The sequence below is a fragment of the Platichthys flesus genome, chromosome 10 (genome assembly GCF_949316205.1).
Source record: "Platichthys flesus chromosome 10, fPlaFle2.1, whole genome shotgun sequence".
NCBI classification, from domain to species: Eukaryota; Metazoa; Chordata; class Actinopteri; order Pleuronectiformes; family Pleuronectidae; genus Platichthys; species Platichthys flesus.
The window spans coordinates 1266081-1292295 of NC_084954.1; the positions used below are offsets into that span (position 1 = coordinate 1266081).

The 26215-nt window shown below is 44.9% G+C and overlaps 2 protein-coding genes across 3 annotated transcripts; both read left to right on the top strand.

The window, feature by feature from the left end:
* Positions 1 to 737: 737 nt before the first annotated feature.
* Positions 738 to 20323, top strand: syt16 (synaptotagmin XVI). 2 transcript variants are annotated; one of them, XM_062396625.1, is made up of 7 exons: positions 738 to 894; positions 9557 to 9793; positions 11822 to 12049; positions 12847 to 13088; positions 15343 to 15801; positions 16475 to 16664; positions 16814 to 20323. In XM_062396625.1, exons 1-7 carry the CDS (start codon positions 882 to 884, stop codon positions 17125 to 17127), a joined length of 1683 nt encoding a protein of 560 aa, XP_062252609.1. In that variant the 5' UTR covers positions 738 to 881; the 3' UTR covers positions 17128 to 20323. The 2 variants fall into 2 exon arrangements, with proteins under 2 accessions (XP_062252609.1, XP_062252610.1); XM_062396626.1 differs by having other exon boundaries at positions 739 to 894; positions 9620 to 9793.
* On the top strand, positions 20005 to 25219 carry LOC133962015 (podocalyxin-like protein 2). The gene is made up of 4 exons (XM_062397447.1): positions 20005 to 20089; positions 22807 to 22836; positions 22961 to 23079; positions 23488 to 25219. Exons 1-4 carry the CDS (start codon positions 20005 to 20007, stop codon positions 23929 to 23931), a joined length of 678 nt encoding a protein of 225 aa, XP_062253431.1. The 3' UTR covers positions 23932 to 25219.
* The last annotated feature ends 996 nt before the right edge of the window (positions 25220 to 26215 follow it).

Consider the following 26215-nt stretch of genomic DNA (forward strand, 5'->3'; position numbering starts at 1 on the left):
GTATTTCATACTGTACATTTTCTATGTTTCTGTGAATATTTGTTCATCTTGGGAGATACACATTCTGATCACAAACATGAAGATGAGAAAGACTTTGAGAAAATAGTATTTTAACGTGTACTTCCATTTCTTCGTTTGGTTCATGTCCAATCTACTAACATGGAGGAGGTAGAGTTTGTGACCTGTACTGCAGCCAGTGAATTTGAGTCATTTTGATATATTATATGAATACTTTTTTAAATATTTGTTTATTAGCATCAAGTCACGTGATCCATGGACTCTAAACCGCTGCTGATTAGTTGTATTACTCTAGATAAACAGGAAACGTCTATTTTTATGGATATTAGTATTTTTAAATTTTATATGAATATATATATATATTTTTTTTAATATCTTGTTTTTGTCAATAGCTTCCGTGTCACGTGACGCACTGACTCATAACCCATGATCATTATATTATTACTCTGGTTAAACAGGTCACATCTCTTTTTATTGGATATTAGTGTTTATTTGATTTCTTGTGAATTTTAATAATTTAATATATCTTGTTTTTGTCAACAACTTCCGTGTCATGTGACTGCAAACCACCACGTGACTGTTTTTATAAACCAGACAAACACTGAATCCAGTAAACATAATAGTGAGTTTCACGTGAATTCAATATCTTTAGATCACAAAGTGTAAAACCTGAGGAGGTGACGGTTTGAAATCATCTCTCCGAGAGAACGGGTCTGCGCGGTGCACACAGTGTGCATGTGTCCCACGGTCCGTGAAGGCGTCCTGGCTCTCGGTTCTGCGGCTGTGGACGCGGAGCGGCGGCCCGCTGCACCTCAGTGCCGCGCATCACTCTCCCGGAGCCGCAGTGACGAGGAGCCGGAGTCATGGCCCCGGACAGTAAGTACCTGCTCCTCACGGGGCTTCATGCTGCCACAGGTTCGATGCCCCGTCTCCTCCTGCCTCCTGTAGCGAGCAGGACGAGGAGGCCTCTTCATCCTCATCCTCCTTCTCCTCTTCCTCCTCTTCCTCACCTAACGCACTCCTGTATCTGTCAGATTTCTGCTGTTGAACGTCTCTTGTGATAGAAACACAACGAAGCTGCTCCAGGATCAGCTGATCATGTTCGATCTATTTTTACATCTCCTGCACAACAACAACACTTTCTGATCCAGGAGCTGCTCTTCATCACTTCCTCCTGTTTCAGCTCAGCACCAGCTATATAGATTTGAATGATCATAACATGTGTGCTCCATTAGAATTACTTCATATAATCAAGTGTTTGATCGGTGGGGAAATGCTGCAGCTCGTTTATGAGCTAAATATTAAATATTAAATATTAAATATGTCTGTTGGAGAAGATCAGTTTGTTTTAATAGAGCCATTCAGCAGCTGCAGGATTCGTTGCTCGTTATGAAATGAGAAAGTATTTCTAACAGAATTATCACTGAACCAGGAGCGTGTCAAGAGACTTCAGGGTCCCAGAGAAATGTGACCTGGGGCCCCTACACCCCCCCCCCCCCCCCTCCAAGAAAGATACTGATACCAAACTACCTTCAAATGACAATAACTGATAAAGTACTAACTGTAAATAATAGTAAAGTACAAACCTCCAGCACCACAGAAGTAGAAGTTTCTTCTGTCGTCTCATGAAGTTTTATCAACATCTTGGTTTTACTGGTTTTTCAGTCGTTACTGACAATAAGTAAATAAGCATTTTTATGGGTTGATTTCTAATTTAATTTTATTATATTTTAATATATACTTTTACTGTGTCGTGTTTCTCTGCAATCTGGTCAAACTGAAAAGTATCATTCACAGAACTTCATATCATGATTTGAGTGTTTGACAATAACTTAAGAACATTAGAGAACATATGATAAAATAATAATAAACGTCCAGAGCTAATATCCTGCCAGCCTACTCCAGCAGCAAATATAAACCGGCTCTGACAAGTGGTTTAAATTATTATAATAATATGATTAATTTCTAAGTTGACGATGAGAGTATTGAGTGTGCACCGATTGGCTGCAGCTTCTGAGACGGTGTGTTGACAGGTGGAGGATCAGTGGTCCTCCTGTCCATCATGTGTGATGATGGACAGGTGCGTTGACAGGTCTAGGATCAGTAGTTTCTGGATGTGAGATGAACGACGGGATTCTGAACTCAGGTCAAAAACAGAAACACTGAAAAAAACACGACTTCAGGAAACGTCTTCAGTGGAGAAGTACTGATACTTCATAGTATATATATACTACTTTAATTTGTGTATACTTTAAACCTCATGGGGACGCTACCTCTGATCTGCCTCTGTGTGTGTGAGCTCCTGAGCAGCTCCCCCCCCCCCTGTGCTCCATTAAACAGGAAGGAGCAGTCGGCCATTGTGGTTCTTGTGGCCTAGTTACAGTCTGGTTCGATGTCTAATTCATGGTTTTCTCCCCCCCCCGCTGTGGGCGGCGGCTGCCGGCTGATAGGCTGACAGAGGCCTCATGGGTAATCCTTGATGCTTGTGTGCGTGTGCATATGATTAGCTCCATCAGGAAACTGAAAAACCAGGTTTGTTCCTGCTCATCTGAGCTCCGAGGAAACTGACTCATCAGCGTCACTGTGCTCCGAACGGCCGAAGGGGTCACCTGATGATGGGGGGGAGGGGGGTGGGGGGTGAACACACTCAATCCTTGTATGTTGTCGCCGTATTATGAAGTTGTCAAACAGTTGTCTCCTGCAAACAGTTGGTTTGTGTCTCTTCTGAATCTAGATTAAGTATTCCATCTCTTTTTGCTCCCGTTTGGTCTCCACCACCGCTTCACGTCTTCCTTTGCTCTCATCGTCAAGACCAGCCAGTGAAATTTAGCATTTAAAAAGCAGACATTTCCTTCCTATGATGAAAGAAACAAACACACACAACAACAAACACATGTCTTGTAAATGTGCTATTAAATTAAAGCTATGATCTGAGAAAAGGCTTAAAAGGCTCCGTAGAGCTTCAACATGTAGAGACTCCTCCTTCAGGGTTAGAGAAGTTCAGGTTTTGTTTCCTGACGGTGAGGTTTGATGATTTTAATCAGAAAATCACAAACAAGTGATTTAAAAAACACGTAGTTTGTTTCTTGAGCTTCAAAAGGATCAAACTTCATCATCTTCATTCTCTTGAAGCTGAAAATGTTACCAGACTTAGGTAATTTGACATTTCAGGACCTTCTTCTCGGACACCACCGGGAACCAGGGGCCACTTTCTGCACCTTCCTCCATGTTGTTGTGTCTCGTTGGTATTTCAGGAAGGGAACGGCCGCCTCACCCAATCAGGAGGCAGGAAACACACGTTGATTGACGGCTCACGCAGGAAAACGCAGAACAGCTCAGACCGAATTCGTAGAAAGGATAAAAGATCAAGTTTAGAGTTAAGAGGAGGAGGCGAGTTTGTCCTCGCTGAGTTGGAGAGTTTTTTATTTCTCTGAAAGAGAAGCGACATGTCCAGAGAAGAAGAAAATCCTCCAGCAGCAACTTCCAATGTGTCACCACCTGGATACTGTGAGTTTCTCAGTTGATGGTTTGAATCCTGGTTTGGCCCAGGTCCGTCTGTGTGGAGCTGACATGTTGTCCCCGTGTTTCTGTGGCTTTATGCAGATGCAGGTGTCGGGTTAATTGGAGATTCATTAATTGGAGGATGGTCGTGAGTCTCTGTGGAAAACAGAAAATGCTTCATAATGTTGTTTGAACTGGATCTTGTGTCAAATTCTGTTGTTTTGAAAGTTTTGCAGCTGAAGTTATTTGTTGAGATGAACGTGAACATGGTGAAGTTTGAGATGATGGATTATCTAAGAGCTCCTCTGTCTGAGTCATGGTTACTGCTGTCGCGTGCAGCTGCAGTTCAGTCCTTCACCTGTAGGCGGCGCCTCAGCCTCACTGGTGTGAAGTCACTGATTCTCCGCCTCCTCCGGCTCTGATCAATAATTCTGAATAACTGATGGTGCTGTTGTGATGACGCACGTTGTATTTGTGACGCATTAGGAAGACGTGAAAATCTGAACTGTTAAATAAAATCGTATAGATTTTAATCAAATATGTATTTAAAATACTATGTATATATTAAAATACTTTGTTGTGGTTAAATATTATAAAGAATTACTTAAATAGGAACTTATGTGTAAATCAAATCATGATGTTTTGAAGCGGTTACCTTTTATTATCAAAGAAGACAGTAACTGTAAATAAATATTAAACATAAGAATAAGAGGACGTGTGTTATCACATGAACCTCATTGGACGCTGTCGTTTCCGGTGGTGCATGAAGGCAGCATTAGGTTCACTTTACACTCAGAGAAGGTTTGAATGTTTTGGTGACTTGAGCTTCTCTCCTCTTCATCATCTTTCCTCTTCATCATCTCTCCTCTTCATCATCTCTCCTCTTCATCATCTCTCCTCTTTATCATTTCTCCTCTTCATCATCTCGCCTCTTCATCATCTCTCCTCTTCATCTTCTCTCCTCTTTATCATTTCTCCTCTTCATCATCTCTCCTCTTCATCATCACTCCTCTTCATCTTCTCTCCTCTTCATCTTCTCTCCTCTTCATCATCTCTCCTCTTCATCTTCTCTCCTCTTCATCTTCTCTCCTCTTTATCATTTCTCCTCTTCATCATCTCGCCTCTTCATCTTCTCTCCTCTTTATCATCTCTCCTCTTCATCTTCTCTCCTCTTCATCTTCTCTCCTCTTCACCTTCTCTCCTCTTCAACTTCTCTCCTCTTCATCATCTCTCCTCTTCATCTTCTCTGCTCTTCATCATCTCTCCTCTTCATCTTCTCTCCTCTTCATCATCTCTGCTCTTCATCATCTCTCCTCTTCATCTTCTCTCCTCTTCATCATCTCTCCTCTTCATCATCTCTCCTCTTCATCATCTCTCCTCTTCAACTTCTCTCCTCTTCATCATCTCTGCTCTTCATCATCTCTCCTCTTCATCATCTCTCCTCTTCCTCCTCTCTGCTCTTCATCTTCTCTCCTCTTCATCATCTCTCCTCTTCATCATCTCTGCTCTTCATCTTCTCTCCTCTTCATCATCTCTCCTCTTCCTCCTCTCTGCTCTTCATCATCTCTCCTCTTTATCATCTCTCCTCTTCATCATCTCTCCTCTTCATCTTCTCTCCTCTTTATCATTTCTCCTCTTCATCATCTCTCCTCTCCATCATCTCTCCTCTTCATCTTCTCTCCTCTTTATCATCTCTCCTCTTCCTCCTCTCTGCTCTTCATCATCTCTCCTCTTTATCATCTCTCCTCTTCATCATCTCTCCTCTTCATCATCTCTCCTCTTCATCATCTCTGCTCTTCATCTTCTCTGCTCTTTATCATCTCTCCTCTTCATCATCTCTCCTGTTCCTCCTCTCTGCTCTTCATCTTCCCTCCTCTTCATCATCTCTCCTCTTCATCATCTCCTCTTCATCATCTCTGCTCTTCATCTTCTCTCCTCTTCATCATCTCTCCTCTTCCTCCTCTCTGCTCTTCATCATCTCTCCTCTTCATCTTCTCTCCTCTTCATCATCTCTCCTCTTCATCATCTCTGCTCCCGACCAATCAGGACAAACTGACTGACAGAGCCATGGTAACATGAGACCTTCTTACGTGTGGGTGGGAAAAGGCAAAGTCATTATACCTTAATAGAGCCTCTGGTTGTTTCCAGGGAAACTATAGTTTTCAGGTGTGTGTGTGTGTGTGTGTGTGTGTGTGTGTGTGTGTGTGTGTGTGTGTGTGTGTGTGTGTGTGTGTGTGTGTGTGTGTGTGTGTTGTGGTCAGTGGGTTTGCATCCGGCTGAAACACGATGTGCTGATGTTTCTCGATTGATTCGACCTCCTGTCCCAACAACAAGAACATCGGCTGTTTGTGTGTTGAGTGCAGCAGGGTCAGTGAACGTCACATGGATCTGGACATAGCTTTTAAAGGAGCTGCTCAATATGCTGATTTATTATATACATAGTTTTTAAACAATGACTTCATATTATGTTCTGTAGTTGAACATCACTCAGAAGGTAAATGGAAGAATCTCTGTCCGTCCGTCTGAATTCAGAGTTTCTCTGAAACCATTCGTCCGGTCTGACTCGGCGTCGTCTCCGAGGACGTGTGTCAGTTAACGTGAAGTTAAAGTCAGAACTGCTACGAGAGCAGTGCAGCATGAAGAACCTTTACATCACACACTTGCCAGGGTTCTATGGACGATGGAACTCAACCGTCAACCACACGAAGAGACAAAACTGTAGCTGTGTCCAGCGGCTGCCGAGGAATCTCTGACTCACCGGGTCTACGTAGCGTTTCCTGCCCGTTCTGTTGCGTCGTATACTTTGAGCCACATGCAGAGCTAGCTAGCTGGCTAGGTTCATCGCCGGCGCCCAATGAAACCTGGGATAGATCCGACTGATCGTTGGATCCTTCGCTCCTCAGGACGCCTTCTGGCTGCGTTTGAAGGAGCCTTCAAAATGGCGTAGCCCAGTGGCGCTGCTGTGACGCGGTTGTTCTTCTGATCAAGTGTTTGGCTCAGGACCCCGGAGGTACAGCGTTGTGTTGGGTTATCGCAGAGCAGCAATCAGCCCCCCCCCCCACAGGCCCAGTTTGAGCCCACGCAGACTCCTACAAGTACTTACCCCCGTGAACGAGTGACCTCAGGACGAACTGACGAGGCTTTTATTCAATCGCTCAAAAAGAAGAAAGAATCGAGTACGAAGCCGCGTGTTCGTCTCGTGTCTCTCGTTAATGAGCGGTGACGTCGTGGCCTTCTCCTCGCCATCTTCTTCTTACCCCCCCCAGCCTAATCTAACACTCACATCAAAGTGCTCTCTTCTCCCTCCTCTGGAGACCCTCACTTCAAAGTTGGGTTGGAAAGTCAGCAGCTGCATAGTAATGAGGGGATCAGGATTAAGAATTCACACACACACACACACACACACACACACACACACACACACACAAACAGGCTTTCGGAATCGTGTTTGTGGCAGATTAGATATTGTGAATCTTTTATTGCCGTTGCTTCGTTCTGCCTCTCGTCGAGTTCTGGGTCAGACGCCTCCTCATTCCATTCATTCTCCATAAGAACAGGAAGCTCTGCAGAGAATTCCTAGTGAACACGTCAGTGACGAATTTAACAAGAATCGGGATAAAAAAGAGGAGACACGATGTCTATAGCTTATATTCCACCTTCGTGTTTGTTAGTCCTGGTTTTCCTTCCACTGAGAGGACTCTAGATCGATGTATTTAGAGGATGGCGGCACACGTTTGTTGCTCAGGGTGGTATCGATCAATATACAGATTATTTGCAATTGAACAAAAGATCATCGTATCTCAAATAAATGTGAAGCGTGAGGAGATGTGAGGACCACATGGAGTTGAATGAAGGGCAATCGAGTGTGTGTCTGTCTGTGTGTGTGTATGTGTGTGTGTGTGTGTGTGTGCGTGCAGCAGGTGTGAGGCCAGACTTTGACCCGGGGTTTCTTCCTGTCCATCTGGACGCAGACAGTAGGAGCCTCTGAGTCTCCAACACTGAGCTCAGTGTCTGACTGTCAGAGCAGCTGAGAGCGACACTCCGCTTTACCACTGCACCCGAACACACCGTCAGTTACTGTTGGTCCAGCAGTCGTCAGGATATTTAACTTTGGACCCGAGTCGCCTTCCCACTGGTTGTACTGGTAGTTCAGACCCTCAGGGAAACAGATCCTCATCGTGTCCTCACAAACGTGTCGGTGAAGGAAGGAGTGTGTGTGTGTGTGTGTGTGGGGGGGGGGGGGCTGATGTTTCCTTTCAAGAGCCGAACTCAGACGGGCTCAGAACGTTGAGGTGTAAACACGTCCAGACGTTCCTCTGTGGGCCAGAGCAGCACCTCCACAGAGTCACACTCACAATACAACACAATACCCACAGCAGCTTTCAACACACAAAGTGCAGCTCAAAGGGATTTACACACAAATCAAAGACATGAGAAATAAGAAGATTCAACAGGATCACGATTAAAAAAGACTTTAAACTTAAAAACAGTTAAAATACTTCAACCGTCAGAATCAGCTGCAGCGAGTTGAAGAGTGAAGCTGAACTGGGATCAGTGCAAACGACTCAGAGGGTCAAATATGAAGGACACACTTGTGTTTGATAAATAAACCATGTGCACGGAAATGTTCTGCAAAAAATACAATTAATTTACACAAACACCCACTGCTATATACACACACTGTTACACAAACACACTGCTATATACACACACTGTTACACACACAGTTGCTTGGTGACGTGTTTGACTCAGATTTTTAATCGGGTTCCTCAAGTTTAGCTTCTTAAAACTGAGACAGAGAAAGTTATGAAAAGATTGTTATTGAAATAAGGAAGAGATAATAGTATTTACACACACACACACACACTGTTACACACACACTCACTGGGACACACACACATCTCACTGGGACGTGAACTCGTCTCCATTGATTCTCTGCTCTGTGAAATGTTACCCTGGAAACAGGAGACAGCCCCCCCCCCCCCCCCGCCCGCCCCCCCGCTGTGCGTCTCTATTCATCGGTGTTGAAGGAGCCTCAGCGAGTCGTCGAGAGCAGATCCTCACGTTATCGCTCCACTCTTCTTCTCCTCTACCTCTTCTCCTCTACCTCTGGTTTCTATCTGTTCACCTCTCTCCTCAGCTGATCTCTTCTTCATCTTTTTCTATTTTGCAGAATCTGTCTTTGCTCCATCTTCACAATTCTTTTCAAATCTCTTTACAAATACATGTTTTCAAAAAGAATTGTTGGTAATGGATTCATTCTTTCAGAATCTCTTCCTCTTAGCGAGTCTCTTTGACCAGTGATGAACACTAGTGGTGAAATATAATTTTGGTTTCAGTTTATCGGACCAATTGAAGACACAACACACAATTCCCATCCCAGAAAAAAGAATCCATCTATACAAAAACCAGAATCTGATTCATGTCAGAACTTAGAAATGAAAAACTGAAAAAACTGAGAAACACGAAGCTGAGCATGAAAAGAAAAGCTCAAACACAAAAGAGAGAAACAAAGAACAACAAAAATAATACTGACGCACAAAAATATAACACAAAGAAAAACTGAATCAAATGAAAACTGCATAACTGAATTGTCCATGTAGCTTTAGCCTCAATCTTTTATCATGATATCATATATGTAGCTATACGTGTATTTATGTACATATCGATACATATCTATATAGAAAGATATATATATATTTACATATATTTATATATACATATATATATATATATATATGTACTTGTCATGTAAATAAGCTGCCAATGTTTGTGTCCTTCACAGTCAATAAGGGGGCGGGCTTTCTTTTCATGTTTTCAAATTCTCACAATTAATAAAAAAAATGTTTCTGTTAATTTCTTGATTCAGAAAACTGTTCACTTGTTACACTGACCCTGCTGTTGAGCAAGGCACTGACGTGAACTGGTACTAAAGTGTCACTCGTTCTGTCTGTGTATCACATATACCATGCGTACTGTGTGTGTGTGTGTGTGTGTGTGTGTGTGTGTGTGTGTGTGTGTGCGGGTGTGTGTCCAGGTTGTCTGTTTGTGTGGTCTGATCAGTGTATCATTGTGTGTCCCCTCTCCCTCCTCCTGCCAGTCACCCCAGAGGCCATCGGCTTCCTGTCCGCCGTGGGCGTCTTCATCGTGGCGTTGGCCGTCCTCTTCCTCTTCATCAACAAGAAGCTGTGTTTCTCACGCGTGGGCGGACTGCCCTGCCTGGAGGAACATGGCCGCCGCAAGAAAGGACGCCAAGGAATCCGTCAGGGTCTCGGTGAGTGAGCGACTCGACTCTTCTTCTTCTTCTTCTTCTTCTTCTTCTTCTTCTTCTTCTTCTTCTTCTTGTTCTTCTTGATTCTGTCTCTACTTCCTGTGATTGGTCCAAAAGTCCAAACTATCCAACAAAGTGTTTTCACTGCAAAGCAACACAACCATGGAACCATTCACACCTGTCTGAAAGTCAGAAACAAACAAATACACAACATGTGAGATCCACCGAGCGTCCCCCCTCTAGTCATGGTTAATCTATTACAAAAGATGAGTGTGTGTGTGTGTGTCTGTGTGTGTGTGAGACTCCAATTAAACTGTTGTGGAGCAGAGACAGAACGTGGGTGAGTGTGTAGTTGTGCAGCAGGTTTCTTTGGGTGGGTGTTTGTGTGTTTCGAGTGAGTCAGACCCACACAGAGCTCACAGTATAAAATAATAACTATAGAAAACACTCGTCTCCGTCTTTTGTGTCTTTCTGTGAAACTGTGTCTCTCCTCCCACTTGTCAAACAGTGATAACACACAGAGTGAAGGTCACGAGAGGTCGACTGAATTTTACACTAAAGGAGCGACTGGAGCTGAGTGTGTGATTTGTGCTCATTGCATTAATCATGAACTACACACACAGCTGTGGAGCTTCAGTCACTGCACATCAGCCCAGATGTTCACCCCCCGGTCGGAGCGGGTTTCAAAGTGACTGTTGAAACAAACAGAATCTCAGAGAGATTTCAGAGGCTGCGTTATCGGATCTGAAACAACAGGACGCTCGAGCCGGGCGGAGTCTGCGAGTCGAACCGTGAGCAAACAGCGGGTTGTCGGTTCCTCGCCCTCAGCAGGTGGAGCCTCTGGTATTTCCAGTTGGTTTCCTGAGCAAACAAAACGTCCTGTTTGCAGTCGCTCTGTAACGTTCACAGCGCCAGACCCTCCGGAGCAGCTCAGGCAGAAGGTAGGAGCTCCTGCTCGAGAACTAAATGAGGAAATATGGTTTGAATGGAATCGATGAAACTCACGCGTCACTTCCAGTTGATTTTTGTTTCTGTATCGAAGCAGAAAAACACTTGAGGGAAAACTCCTGCGGAACTTTTCAGCTAAATGTTCTTGTTTTCAGTCCATGACTCATCATTTTTTTATTTTTCAGTATTTTATTGACCTCAGAGGTTTAAACTGAATCTCATTGATCCACCTGATTGTAATATTACATTGAAATGAATTAAACCTTCAGCATGTTTAACAGGAAATGGTCAGTGGGTCGTTTCTGATGCCAATTCACTTTGTTTTTCAACTCTCCTTTTTCAATATATTTGATTATAATGCAATTTTTTAATGAACTGATTCGATTTCAGAGGTTAAAGGTCACAGTGAACTCGTATGAGTCTGGAACTAGAACTGGACTGATTGACCCAGGGATACAGCTGCTGTATAGTGTGTGTGTGTGTGTGTGTGTGTGTGTGTGTCTGTGTTACGATCACTGATCCATGTCACTTGGCGCCGTCTATGAATAGCTGAAGAAGACAGAAGTTAACCGACCAATCAGCTGTCACTTCCTGCTCTGTAGGTCACCATGGCGATCGCTCAGGTAGCGACGTTGACCTGCACTTGAGAGGGGGGGGTGTGTTGGGGCGGGGGGGCGTCATTCATTCAGCTGTTGCTATCCAATTATGGTCAGATTATAATGTGAGTGGAGTGACACTCCAGCCCTGTTAATGCTGACAGGGGGGGGGGGGGGGGGGGCTGTAATGAACCTGTGATCATCAGTCAGCTGCTAGAGATTAAAAACTGTAATAACTAAGGTTGACACACAGCTAAAATATTAAATTGAGACTGGTTCATAACCAGTTAAACCTTTAAGAATGTTCATTTATGAGTCTGTCCAGGATCAAGAGATGAACGAGGAGGATCCTGTTTGAAACTCACTCTATTCTCGTGCTCTCCTTCCTCCTGGATCTCCTCTCCTCTCTTTTCTCACACTCCTTTATCCCGAAAGCTTTTCCCGATTGTCACCCCCCCCCCGTCTCCCTGTGTCTCTCTCCCTCCAGTGGACAGCTACGGGGACAACGATGGCCTCAGCTCCTCGGACAGCGAAGACGAGGTCCTGAAGCAGTTTGAGATCTCGGTGTCGCGGTCGCAGAGTTTCCGCTGCACAGCGCCCAGCGGCATCGAACCGCCGGCCCAGCTCACGTCCCAGCTCACGTTGGGTCGACGCCACAAATTCACGCGACTGTCGGACCAGGAGGAGGGCAGCACCGAGCCGTCGGACTGTGAAGGTGAGTCTCTGATCTCCTCGTTAACTTCCTCCGGAGACATCACAGGAGCACCGGCGGTCTTTGGCTCAGGGGGCAAAGAGGGTCGGACAGGTGGGTCGCTGCCGTCTCAGCAGGAAAGTGGGTCATGTGCTGGAGGAAGACGGAGGAGTTCAGACATGTGGAGGGAGCTGCAGTAGAACCCCCGCTCCTTCACTTGGAATAGGGACAGTGGAGGAGGCCTCCTGGGCCTGGGAGGAGCCGGGAGGAGCCGGGAGGAGAACCTGGGGCAGAGGGACCCTGAAGCCTGACCCGGCCCGATGGGTTGTGGGTCTGAGCCGCTCCGTGAACCTGAGATCTCACAAAGTCGTAACGTTCATCAGGACTCGAACGTGAACTGATACGATTTTGTTGTCAAAGGTCAAAGGTCAAAGGTCAAACGCAAAAAAAAATTCTTGAGGGACATTTTTCAACTTTGCTAGTGATTACAATCTGATGTTCAGAGGTCAAAGGTCACTGTGACCTTACAACCCAAGGTATATGAGAAGGTGGATGTTGAATTTGTTTGGTGCAAGTCACCTATGTACAAGGTAGAGCACACACACACACACACAGACACACACACACACACACAGACACACACACACACCGGCTCGTGACTCACTTCAGCTTGTTGCTGTGGTGAACTCCTCATGCAGTTGAACCTTAATGAGGATGAACTGGAGATAATTGCTTCAGGACGGTCTTTGAACCGCAGGTTTAACACCAACCACCAGGGGGGCTAATGCCGACTTTCCCACCCTGTTGCCTTCCCTGTGCAGAGATGGCGGCTCAGAACCAGTCGGGCTTCCAGGACCCGCTCTCGGCAGCGGTCGAGGAAATGGAGAGGGCGTCCTCTGCCCCCCCGGGCAACCCGTCTGTCCACGAGACATCAGACGCCAGGGACAGTCCCGCCCCCAGTATGAGGCGACCGGCTGCAGAGGGCAGCGAGGACACGCAGCCGTCTGCGCAGGACCACGACCACAATGACGTCACGGACAGCTCCTCCACCTGGAGCCCCGAGGTACTGCAGCCTGACATTCAGCCTCAGTGAAGCTTTCATCATTTACAGTTTCACTAAACGCTGAAAATAAAAAACATAAGAAATGAATTGTTTCCCACGATCTGGTCGTCACCTAAACCAAATAGACCAGGGGATTATTTAACGGGGTCACAGAGCTGTTTACCCATCATGCTTTGCAGAGGTGTCATCATTCAGCGCAGGATTATCACTCGTTATCCTCTCAGGTTCATTTGGACACAAACCAAACACAGATCCAGGGTCTGTGTAAAGAGTGGATATTTCCTTCACTCTCACTATGAAGCTTTGACGAACAAAGACAAGCTCCTGACTATTTATCACTGTGTGTGTGTGTGTGTGTGTGTGTGTGTAAGAGTGTACAAGTATATGAGTAAATACGTAAATACATGCACCTACATGTATTTCTGTGTGGATGATGTTTTCAAGTGTGTCTATTTTGTTTGTGTGTCTGTGTATGTGTGCATGTGCGTGCTCTCAGTCACCAAACCACACTTGGAAATTGGGAGCAATCCAGCCCCCCCCCCCCACACACACACACACACATACACACACACTGATACTGACATCTACAAACACTTCATAAATAATAAATGAGGTCGCACCAGTGGAGCAGTTTATTTTTACAGTCACATAACAACAGTGCGACTGCAGCTAATAATACTAGAACCTCTACTACTGATAACTGCCACTGTAAGTACTGTACTTCATTACTGTAGTAATAGTACTCTAACAGATGCTGCTTCCTTTAAAAAACACAACACACTTCACCACATGCTCAGTAAACGTTGACATATTGAACAAAATGTAGCCGAGGGACATAAACTCAATAATCACAATAACACAAATAACACAATAAGCAGATCTGATCCATATTATTTATATTTATCTATTGAAAACGCACTGTATAGATGTTGTCTATTGGCAATAAAGGAAGACAAGAAAATGATATTTAAAAATGATAGAAATTCAATCATAAGAAGCGAGGAGGACAAAACAAAAACCCATTTCTGTCCCTTCGCTGCTCCATGTAAGCTTCTCGTTCTAAACAATAAACAATAAACAATAAATAATAAAACGTCAGTTGAGTGTTTCACACCTGCTCAGAGGACGCTGCATATGAAAGATGAATCCTCCTGCAGCAGATCTGAAACGTTTGGGTTTCTGGGGACGAGCAGATGATGTTCAGAATGTCTTCATGATGGAAACACGTGGGCTGAAGGAATCGAACCGTTTCTTTGTTTGCTCTCCTTCTGCTGCGTCTCTCTTCATCTCTCAGCCAATCACGTGCTCAGGTATAAATAAACCACCAATCAGCCGGTGAGAACTTTCTCACCGTCGCTGGATTTGATTCTCACCTGAATCAGTGATGCTTGGTTTGGATTCAGACATTTTTCTAACCTGTGAATGTAAATATAAAATCTTTTGTTGGCCTCTTGTTGTTGTTGTGGTGTTTTGCTCGTTCCTGTGTGTCTGTCCCTTCTGACGTTAGCCTCATCGGAGGTTTACAGTAAATCCCTAAGCCTCTTTGTCGATCGTAGCTTTTGTTTCACGTGTTTTTGGTAAAACTCCAAAACAGCAAGAAGCCAACACCGTGTTCCAAACCTCAAACTTTAACAAACCAGTGTTCCTTACAGATTTAACTCCTTTTAGACGAATGTCCCAAATTCACCTCAAACCCCATTCTGGTCTTTATGCCACCGAGGTGACGATTGTGCCTGATGGTGCAAATACTCCACATACCAAGGAAGGTATTGGAAGCACTCTGCCGCCATCTAGTGGTCGGAGTGGAAAATACACACTAGCCCCTTTAGCCTGTGCAGCTAAGTTATTTTGAGGTATTGAGCTGTATTTGAAATACTCTGATGATGGAACAGCAATGATTGTACAGAAACATATGTTGTTATTCAATTTCAAGCAAAGGCAGGATCAATATAATAATCTACATACCAATATTTGTTAAATTACGGTTATGCCCCATTATGCCTAATGTCGCTAATTTGCCTCATACCTAAATGTTAATCTATTGTATATGCTATATTGACATTAACAATCTCCACTTAATTTGGCATCTGTATGACAAAAACACCAATAATATTTCTTTGTATAATTGGAAATGAATTCAGGCGTTAAGGGGTTAACCAGCAGATACCAGTGGTGCTCTGGTTTCTCACTTTGAGCTGAAACACAAAGGAACCAGTTGGTTGATTTTAAAAATTCTCTCTTGTGACCTTCTCAGCAGGAGCAGCCTCCCAAAGAGGAGGCCTCGTCTGAGCCGGTCAGCTCCTTCCGACCCCCCATCTCCACCTGTGCAGACCTGGTCCTGTCCCTGGAGTACCGGCCCGAGGTGGAGAAGCTGCTGGTGTCGGTGGTGGCGGCCCGGGACGTCCCGGACAAGGCTCGCAGCGGGATGGACTCCTGGCAGGTGCACATGGTCCTGCTCCCCTCCAAGAAGCAGCGGCACAAGACGTCGGTGCAGAAAGGTTCGATGCCGCACTTCAACGAGACGTTCCGCTTCTCGCGCCTGGAGCCGTCCGACCTGCAGCTGTCGGCCATCAGGTTCCGGCTGTACGCACTGGGAGGCAGGATGTCCCGGGAGAAGATGATGGGGGAGAAGGTTCTGGGTTTGGGAGGACTCCACCCGGGCGGAGGGACGATGGAGACCACGCTGGTTCTGGAGCCTCGCAGTAACCTCAAGGTGGGACTGATGAACCCAACACTGGGCTACGTTCATCTTTAGACTGAAGCTGTTGAACTTAAAGGAACGATGTGTAACATTTAGAAAATGATTTTTATTAACGACGCCCCCGGTGGTTGTTAGGTGAACTGCGGCCTGCATCCTGTTCCGTGCTGATACTCACGTTGTGTAGCCGTGTTGTTTCATCAGCTGCTTTACACAAGAACTAATTAATTCGACCACAGGGGTCGTGACCACGTGACCCGGGCAGTAGTTTAAGAAACCAAGAAAGTCAAAGAAGGTCTTTTTTTTAAAAGTGAGGTTCACACAATTGTAATTTAGATTAGATTAGATTCAACTTTATTGTCATTGCACAGTACAAGTACATATACAAGAAATGCGTTAGAACGATGAATACACTAAGAGCAAGATAAATATATAAAAATATGAATACACTATAGGTGGGATAATACAGTAGGAAAAAGGTTAAGTGCAAATGTTCAAATGTTGCACAGCACATGTAGTTCAGTTTCTTACATAAAGGAAAGAACCGTGGTCATTTGAGAATTATGAGAATAATAACAGATAATAAAACTATACGTATACTACAAAAATTGGCAAATATTCACATATTCGTGCAAAATGATATTTGAACCCCCCCCCCCCCCCCCGCTCCTGTGTGTGTCTCTGTCAGAGCGTGGACTCGCTGCTGAGTCTGTCCACGGTGTCTCAGAGCGACAGCGCCTCGTCCACTCAGTCCCTGACGCACGGCGGCGTCCCCGAGCTGCTGGTCGGCCTCTCCTACAACGCCACCACGGGGCGCATGTCCGTGGAGCTCATCAAGGGCAGCCACTTCAGGAACCTGGCCGTCAGCAGACCACCAGGTCAGACTCCTCACTGACCAACAGCTCAACACAAAAAACAAGAAGATCACTCACACTTGTTTTCTCTCTGCTCTTCTCCTCCTCCTCCTGGATCTCCTCCTCCTCCTGGATCTCCTCGTCCTCCTGGATCTCCTCGTCCTCCGGTCCAGACACGTACGGCCGTCTGTCTCTGCTGAACTCCATGGGACAGGAGATCTCTCGCTGTAAGACGTCGGTGCGGCGCGGTCAGCCCAACCCGGTCTACAAGGAGACCTTCATGTTCCAGGTGGCGCTGTTCCAGCTGTCGGACGTCACGCTGCTGGTGTCCATCTACAGCCGGCGCAGCATGAAGCGCAAAGAGATGGTGGGCTGGATCTCTCTGGGTCAGAACAGCAGCGGCGAGGAGGAGCAGCTCCACTGGACGGACATGAAGGACAGTCGAGGACAGCAGGTCTGCCGCTGGCACGTCCTGCTGGAGGCCTGACGGGATCCAGGTTCTGCTTTAGGTGGAAGCAGGTTTATTCTTTATGAGAGGAAAGTGAAAGACTGACAGGACCATGCATGTGGCTCTTCACCTCCGTCCAAACCTGGAGGGGAATCGAACCTTGTTTTGTGGAAACGTGAACAAATTCCTCTGCTCCTGGAGGCTGATGGAACTTCAGATTAAATATATTTTTTGTTGATGATTCAAATTAACTAAATCAAAGACAGATGTTGCACAATGAAGCTTTTGAATTTGGATTCTGTTGCACGATTCTCCACTTTCCTTTTCTCGTCTAATCATAAATGTTTTTGTAAACTTGAAGGTTTAGAGCAGAAATGGTTTTAACTCCATCAGCCTCAAGGAGCCGGGGATTTGTCCTCTTCTGTCTTTGTCTTTGTTTCTGTCCCAGGATCCTTTCAGAGACAAATTTCAGTTAAAAAACAAAAACAAAAGCTGCAGATTAGTTTGGGAAACTTCTGGAAATGAAAGCAAGTCAACGAATGTCCCCGAAAAAATGACCTGTGATAACATTTACAGATCCAACGTGCACAGCAACGTGCTGGGTTCAGGTGCACTGAGGTGAAGCAGAGAGCCACCGGGTCTCCGTCAAACCGTCTGAACACAAAGAGACCGAGAAGGAAATGAGCGACACCAATTAGGACCGAGACATTTTAGCTTTTTGTGCGTGAGCGTGGTGGCTGCCTCATGCACCTGTCAGTTGTGTACATCCTCACAAGGTTCACAAAGACACAAACAGAATGAAGCTATTAGGAGACTGTTACGTCCGTGCACGTCGTCTGAGCTGTTATAATAAATAGAACAAAGTCTGTAAGATGGGATAAAAAACACACAACATATTAACAGACAGAGGTTAACAAAATCTAAATCATAGATGTGGTAAAAAGTCTGAAACGTTTCCTGATCTAGAGTCAGTTTAAAAACATCGGGACGTTGTTCGTCTCCGTGGAGAAGACGATTCCAAAAGAGGCTTTAAAACGATCGTATGAAAAACACGACAAACGTGTAGCTGGGTGACGGTGGAGCCGGCGTCCTGGTTCCTGTTTGTGAAAAGTAAGAGGAAGAGGAGATGTTTCATGAGTCAAGTGGAGGAAGAGGAGAAGGAGGAGGAAGAAGAGGAGGGGGAGGAGGAGGGGGAGGAGGGCGTCTCATTCATATTCAACACTCATTCATATTCTCCTGACACTCGTGTTACTACAGGAAGACCAGCAGCTGGAGACTCTTAACCGCGATGGGATGAGAGCCACCCCCCCCCTCACCCCCCCCCCCCCCCCCCAGTCAACAACACTGAACGATGTTGTTTGGCTGCGCCTCCTTCACGAGTCAAAGCTCATTCTAACACCGTCGACTCTGAGCTGAAAAGAGGCTTTAAAATATCTCACTGCAGCTGTTAATAACATGCAATGAATTACCCTGAGTGTGTGTCTGTGTGTGTGTGTGTATGTGTGCGTCTCTATGTGGTAATTGGTATAGTTACAGCTGTAGCATCGTACAGTGCGATGCCATTAAGGCTCATCCTCTTTCGCTCTGCGCATCACTGAGTCATACACAGCAGCTCAGCCCAGAGGAGGGGGGGGGGGGGGATTAAAGCTGTTTACTGTAGTTACTCCAAAACCCTCAGGGGTTCAAACACCCACCGCAGCAGAGATGTTTGTGTGAGCGTCCCTCCGCTTCCACCCCCGTGACACCGAGGCCTCTGTAGTAAATTCTTCATCATCAAAAGGCAACAAGCTAAATAATGAAAAGTCCTTTAAAATCAAACACAACAAATTACACACAGATCAGATGATACAAAATCCCAATTTAAAAAGACAACAAATGATATCGCACAAAATGAATCACTTGAAAGAACTGGCAAAACAGAAGGATCCAAAAAAAACACAAGTAATATGAAAGAAGTACAAGTTTCAGATCAATCAATCAATCAATCAATCAATCAATCAATCAATCAATTTATTTATTCAGATCAACTTAATGACGACTTCTTCAGGAATAAGTGAAGCTCGAGTGGAGAAGTTTTGATATAACCATATCACTTTGGTTATAATGATCAGGCCCACACAGAACCTTTAGTTTTAAAAAGCTTTTATTGGTTGTTGGTTCTGTTGAGAAATGATTCTAAACCCGGAGTCTTCATCATCTTCATCGGGAAGATGAGACTTATGAACGGTTATAAGATTTCAAATCAGCTCCTGTTCCACCGGCTTCAGATGTGAGTGTGAACAATCGACTGTGAATAAATATGGACGACACATCGAGAAACTAAAGACACAACATCACAGACACGAGTCACACGCCACACGCTCTCGACCAATCAGGGGTCAGTCTCAGCTGTCAATCACGATGTCTCAGCCCATTTATGATCAAATAACTAATTAAAACCAAACTTATTAGAGACTTGAACACTTGAACAAACATCAGTGCGTTAAGAACTCAAATCAATGTAAAGAGAACTTAAGATGTTTTGGTTTGGTCCATGTCCCCTCTGCTGACATGGAGGAGGCGGGGCTATGTGACCTTTGGAACGTGACGTCCATCTTTGTTTCCGGTCTGAGGTGTGAACAGCGAACGTGTTCTCTGCATGTCCACTTGTACAGAATCTATAATATCTATTCTATATTTTTTAAATGGTCAGTGTCGAGTGTTCCTGAGTCTCTCCAGGATTCCTCCGGTAGTTGCACATCTGCATGCTGTGTTCCAGAGCCGGCTGGTGCTCCAGATGTGACCCAGCTGTGGAGTCTCTGATGAAGTGCCTGTAACGTTTCCACATGAAACTGATCCACAGAGAGAAGTTTGCATGCAGCCTCCTCGTTGTTGTTCCGTGGGACGAGGATGTGTTTGCCCCCCCCCCCCGTCCCGATGTCCAGGCCCCGACCCGGCACTGGAGTCCCCCCCCGCACCCCCACCCCCACCCTGGGAGCAGATCCACCCCGGCTGGAGTCTGGTGCTGGTCCAGGAGCTCAGTCAGAACCAGGAGCAACTGTGGACAAACCAGTGGACTGAGCCTGGGACGGATCACAGTCCTCGTCCCCTGGCCCGGGACGTGCATGCCCCCCCTCCCCCCCCTCAACCCCCCTCTCAGCATCCACAAAAAGCACTTTTTGTACCAAGTTTTGTCGTTGCCAATAAAGGCCAGAAGCCCCCCCGCTGTGGGACGGTCTGTCTGCCATCTGCTTTCTCCTTTTTCCTTCTGTCCTTTCTAATCTCTGCTCAGATGTCTTAGCTCTGAGGCTTTGATGCTCACACCACACAACAATAACCCCCCCCCCCTCCCCCCCTGTAGAGATTACAGTGTGTTTTTAAAGACAGATAAATCAGATCTTTGGCAGCAGATGCTTCGTTAGATTCAGTTTGTTTCTGTTTCTTCGTTTGTTCACGTTGGAAAATTCACGTTCTGTCTTTTTTCAGCTTCACGTCACTTTTCAAAATGGCTCAGGAAACCTCATGAATGTTCATCTGTAGTGACTTTAATGTTCCCACATGATCTTTCAATAATACTTTTAGAAATGAGATATGGACGTAGATCAAAGTATTTAGATTGAGGTTAAATCAGCACGAAGCAGATCATTCTAAATGTTTTATTTGTCATTTTATTTCATTTGTTTTTTCTCATTTGTTTCAATATAACACGCAAAACAACCACAGATGCTAAAAATTTAAAAAACGCACAACATTAACGAAGCAAAATGACGACAAACAACGCTTGAATAAATGATAAATGTGAATAATAAGTGACCAGTCGATCAGATGTTACTCGTTTAGCTCATATTCACTTAGAACAAGCTGTGACGTCATCTGCTCTTTATCCTCAACAAGAGGAAAACTCCAAGAAGTGAAACTAACAGGGAAGAACCAAAGAAGCAGATGAACGTTGCTCTTCCTCTTCTCCTCCTCTTCATCGCGCTCTGATGAAGTCAGGAAACCTTCGTCTCTGTCGGTGAAGACAATCCACGCAGGGAGGACACTGTCTCCTAGCAACAGGACACATCTGCCTCCGCCTGGACCAATGAGGGCGCGGGGGGGGGGGTGGGTAGCTGCGCGCGCTGCCTCCAGCTGCCGTGGCCGGGATATTTCAGGATGATGCGCGCTCCCTCCGTCCGTGTGTCTGCAGGAAGCCACCGGGGGAGGCCACGACTTCAGGCCGAGCGGGAGCGTCGCTGAGTCGGTGAGAGGACGGTGGATGTCTCGCCGAGGACAGGAGAGATTCAGGAGGGAGGGACTTAGGGACCTGCTGCTGCACGGAATGACTGACAGGCTGTGACGGACTTTGAGCGGACATTGATCGGATGTATCGGCTGCAGCAGCTGCACGTTGAACCGCAGTGAAGGTAAGTTTATCTATGATGCTCATTTCACAGGAAACACCCGGTGCTTTGGATAAACAGAGGAAATGCACAAGGACAACACATCATCTTAAAAATCTGACTTCAAACTCAAAGTCTTTATGGAATCAAAGAAACAGAAAAAAAACCGTGAAAATGAACATTTACTCTCAGAAGTTAAACCTCAAACGTACAAAATGTGAATTTGCACAAATCTAGAGATTCTTGTTAAGATAAACAATTTGTTCAAACAGACACACAAACAGGTGGTTACCTCACAACCAGCTTTGTGTTAAAACCAAACCTGTTTTAATTCTGATTCTTTCGTTTCAAACTTCTCTCATCTGTGGATTTCACCTGAGAGACGGGTTTCTAAAGAAGGAAGCTCATTGGGAATTTATGATCTGCCACAAATAATTCTGCTTTCATATCTGCTGAAGAAGGAGCCAGAGCATGAACACACACACACACACAGACACACACACTTCCCACGCACCCTCTCTGTCTCCGCTCACACTCGTCCATCATCGTTCTCCCACAGATGAAATATTCAGTTGGATTTTAGAAACTGTGTGAGTCACTGCAGCAGCTTCAGGGAGGTTTCTGTCAACGATAAAGCTTCATGATTGATTTATGGCATTTTAAATACCCCCCCTCCCATACAAACACACACACACGCCCTCCTATCTCTCCTCCCTCAGCTCTTTCATGAATCCAAATCAGCTTCTGAGGACAGCAGATTATTTGTGTTTGTTCATTTCGAGGTAAAGATGTGAATAAACGAATATACAAGGATGATCCAGTTACACACTTAATGTGCAAATACACACAATACACACAATGAACAGCACACTAACAACTTATGGATAAAAATCAAGATGTTATTCATATTTTTTAATGTACAAATAAACTAAAAAAGAGCAAATATTTAGAAACATAATGAATCAAATAAAACAGCTTTATTGTGGTTTTTTTCAATACTTATGAATAATTTTGATATACTGTTTCTTTTTTGAGAGCTGTTGTCTGCTTTAAGTTATATATAAAGTCAGGAATTCAATATATGTGTATGTATGTGTATGTCCAGGTTTCACAGGTTGGTAATTTTGGGATAATAAGTCAATTTCCACATATCAAACATCTCATGTTGACACCAATGGGACGACAGCAGAGTTGTTTTTACGTTCTGTGCAAGTTCAGATGTTTGGGTTCCTTCAGTCTCATTCTCCTCTTCCTCCTCCCCTTCCTCTCCTCTTGATCTCTGGACTCCTGCAGGAGCCTGAGGGTGATGTGGAGGCTCAGATCGGATCAGACGCACTGATTCACCCTCTCGTCTGCAGAGCTGAGCGCCGGCGGTGGACCAGCAGCAGGTGACACTCCCGTCTGCCCCCCGTTTCCATATTTAAACATGTTTCCCATCCTTCCTTCTTTATGTTTCCCATCCTTCCTTCTGTCGGATGTGCCGTCTCATCTGTGTTTTCCGGCCCCTAGCAGCCTCCTTCCCTGTGAGAGAGAGAACCAACCATTCAACAACGTCGAAAGTTGCCTACTTCAAGAGGAAATATGCGGAGGAGGAGGATTTACACGGAGGCCTACATGGATATTTTCAAAAAGTAAGAACAACCTTCAGCGTGATTTGATTTGCTTTGTTCAGGAACCCTGAGCTGAAGCTGTTGGTTCTTCATCTCTATGGATTCAACCTTTATATTCAACACAATGAAATCCAGATCATGTGTCACAGGGATAGTTACAGGACAGATATGATCATTTGTACCTTCAGTGATAAGTAGGATGTCCCTCAGTAGAGCTGTTTATATATGTATTTTCATCAACATCCATGAATTGTTCTCTGGGGAATCTGTTAAGAAACATCAAACTACTTATCTGGTGATGTTAAAGAGTGAACCTGTATGACGTGCCACCTTTGTTTGGTCGGACTCTCTGAACTGTTTTGGTCAAAGTTGCCACGTGTCCAGTTTAAGAAGTCCTAACCAATCCCCCGATGTGTTGGTCTCCTGCAGCACCTGATCCTGCAGGAGGACCGCAGCTGCATCCTGAAGCTGTCCCTGGAGAAGCTGAGGTTCCTGGAGGACCCCGAGGCCTACCTGCGGCGCTCCGTCCTCATCAACAACCTGCTGAGGAAGATCCACCATGAGGAGGAGGAGCTGGAGGCTGAGGAGGAGGAGGAGGAGGAGGAGGAGGAAGAAGACGATGTAGAGGAGGAAGAGGAGGAAGAGGAGGTCATTGGGGCGAGTGGGCAGCGGAGGCTGATGTACCCGGACAGGAAGAGGGTGAAGGTGCTGGTGACAGACTGCTGCTCTCCACCGTTCGGCCTGGAGGACCTGCAGCACTACCGGCTGCTGCCCTGTTACCCTGCAGCCGGGTGCCTGTACGGCCTGGGCTCGTGTCCCGGCCTCGCCCCGAGCCACCAGGTGCTGCTCTACAACCTGGACGACCACGGCTGAGTCCACAGAGCTCCGTCTCCACCAGGCCTTCACCAGGTCAGGAGAAGCTGCTGACCTTTCCCCTGTGGGGTCGCTGCCTCCTCTCGTCTCCTCCACCAGGGGGCAGCAGCAGATGAATCGTCTCCTGCCTCGGATCAACAGGGTTCCTCAAGTTGATGTCAGTGGTTTAGTATCCGTGCAGATGTGAAGGACTCTGAGCTCTGATGAAGGACTTCTATCTGATTTCCATTTGATTGTCTGTTGCTTTTCGTTGTGACTGTTGCTCATGTGGACATTGAGCATATTCAGGGATTTACAGGCTCTTCTGATGCACCTCAGCTTGTCCATGGACGATATGCACTCGTAGGCTTCTGTTACCTTTTGATGCTACTGTGTGATTTATGAAATATTCTCTGGATCCTCATCCTCTGAGGTGCGTTCACTGCCGGCGGGAGAAACGACAGTTTCCGGTCCTGTTCGATGTCCTGTGTTCTTTCTATTGGCTCTCGGTTGTTTTCTTTCATTTGATCCCGTTGCTGCCCTCTGCTGGTCAAAGAATCACATGGCAGCTCTTCTTCATGTCTGATGTGTTGATATGATAATGATGAAAAGAAATATGCAGTTATAAGCAGATTCAGTTTTATAAATGTATTTAAAACACATTTATGGTGTAAGGATATGACTTATATCTTTATAGACAAAGTTAAATTAATGATAACGTCTTTTAAAATGTCATTATTATTATTATTATTATGAATGTGTTCTGAAGGAATACACTCATAAATGCTTATTATAAAGAAGGTGAAAGTAAAGTTGTTGAAAAGGATAAAACGTCAAAATGACATCTCGTGAATAAGTTTCAGCTTTTTCTGTTTGTTCTAAAGCTGAATATCAAAGAGCAGAATGTCTTTAAATTGAATCTTATATTTCATATTTTCTACTTTGAGTCCCGATTAAAAACAGCGCAGGTGACTGAGTTCTCTCTAGAACTGTCACAAGATGTTTTATTATTCAATGCGGCAAAATGGTTGTTTCATAAAAGTGAGTAATGTGCAGCGCGGTGATGACTCATCCTCTGTTTCTCTTTGTGGTTCGTCTGTTCTGTGCGTCTGTGAGTTTCACTGCATCTGAACATGTGCATCTTAAAAACACTGAGAAAGCGACACAGTGACAAAGTGACTATTAGAAAAACTTGAAATTTTAAGACCAGAATTTATATTTTGATGAAATACACATTTAAGATAAACTATTTTGAAAAAATGGGCCATTGAACTTGATTTCAGGTGATTGATTAACTAATAAAGTTTGAAACGTGACAATGTTTACAAGTGTGTTGCCTTTCTCTCTCACTCTTTCTCCCCCTCTCCCCCCTTTCTCTCTCGCTCTCTCTCTCTCCCGCCCTCTCTGTCTTAATTTTTATATAAGGCTTCATAGTAAGTGTGGTGATGTTACGTCATGACGTCATGCACACGTTCAATGTTATTGTGCGTGCGCGCCAGAACCACTGGTGCCTTCAGGTGCACTGGAATAACTCGAACATTAGAGAGTTAAGTCCTGACGCCTACGAGCTCATCGACAAATCAGAAGAGAGAATCAGAATCAAAATTCTTTTTATTGCCATGTATATTTTCACATACAGGAAATTGCCTTGGTGTGGTTGGTGCACTTCACAAACAACAATATAAAAACAACAGTATCGAACAATATAAACAACAATATAAAAAACAACAATATATACAGTAAAAGAGTTACGTGCGGTTTTAAGGTGCAGAGATTTGTTATAGTGCCAGTAATATAGAGTTATAAATTATGTGCGACAACAAATACAACAACAAATTAATTGCGATTCATGACTAAAATGACTAAATGTTCATCATTTGATCAATTGATTAATTGATTGATGCAATAAATGACCTATCGCAACCAATCAGAGACCCCGACAAAGATACAAGGCTACACACATATTTGTTTTATGAGCTAAGGAACTACCTATGCCATAAAGTTTATGACATAACCTATATCTTATTAACCCTTCCAAGTGCTTTTTCCTCATCTCCCGAATATCGCAGCATGTCAGAGAGAGAAGTCATGGTCTCCCTGCGGTAAACGCGATGTAAACAACATTGCAGCCAAATCCAATAATAATTGAAGTAACTGGCGACCACTTCTTCAAATGTGCCTCCATCAGGCTCCTGTGAGGTCATGCAAGTGTCTGGCAGCGCCAACATTCATATTCAACTAGAAACGGCGTCATCTACCCCGTGTTATATATAGCCATTGCAGAATTGAGTTTATCTGGAGATAA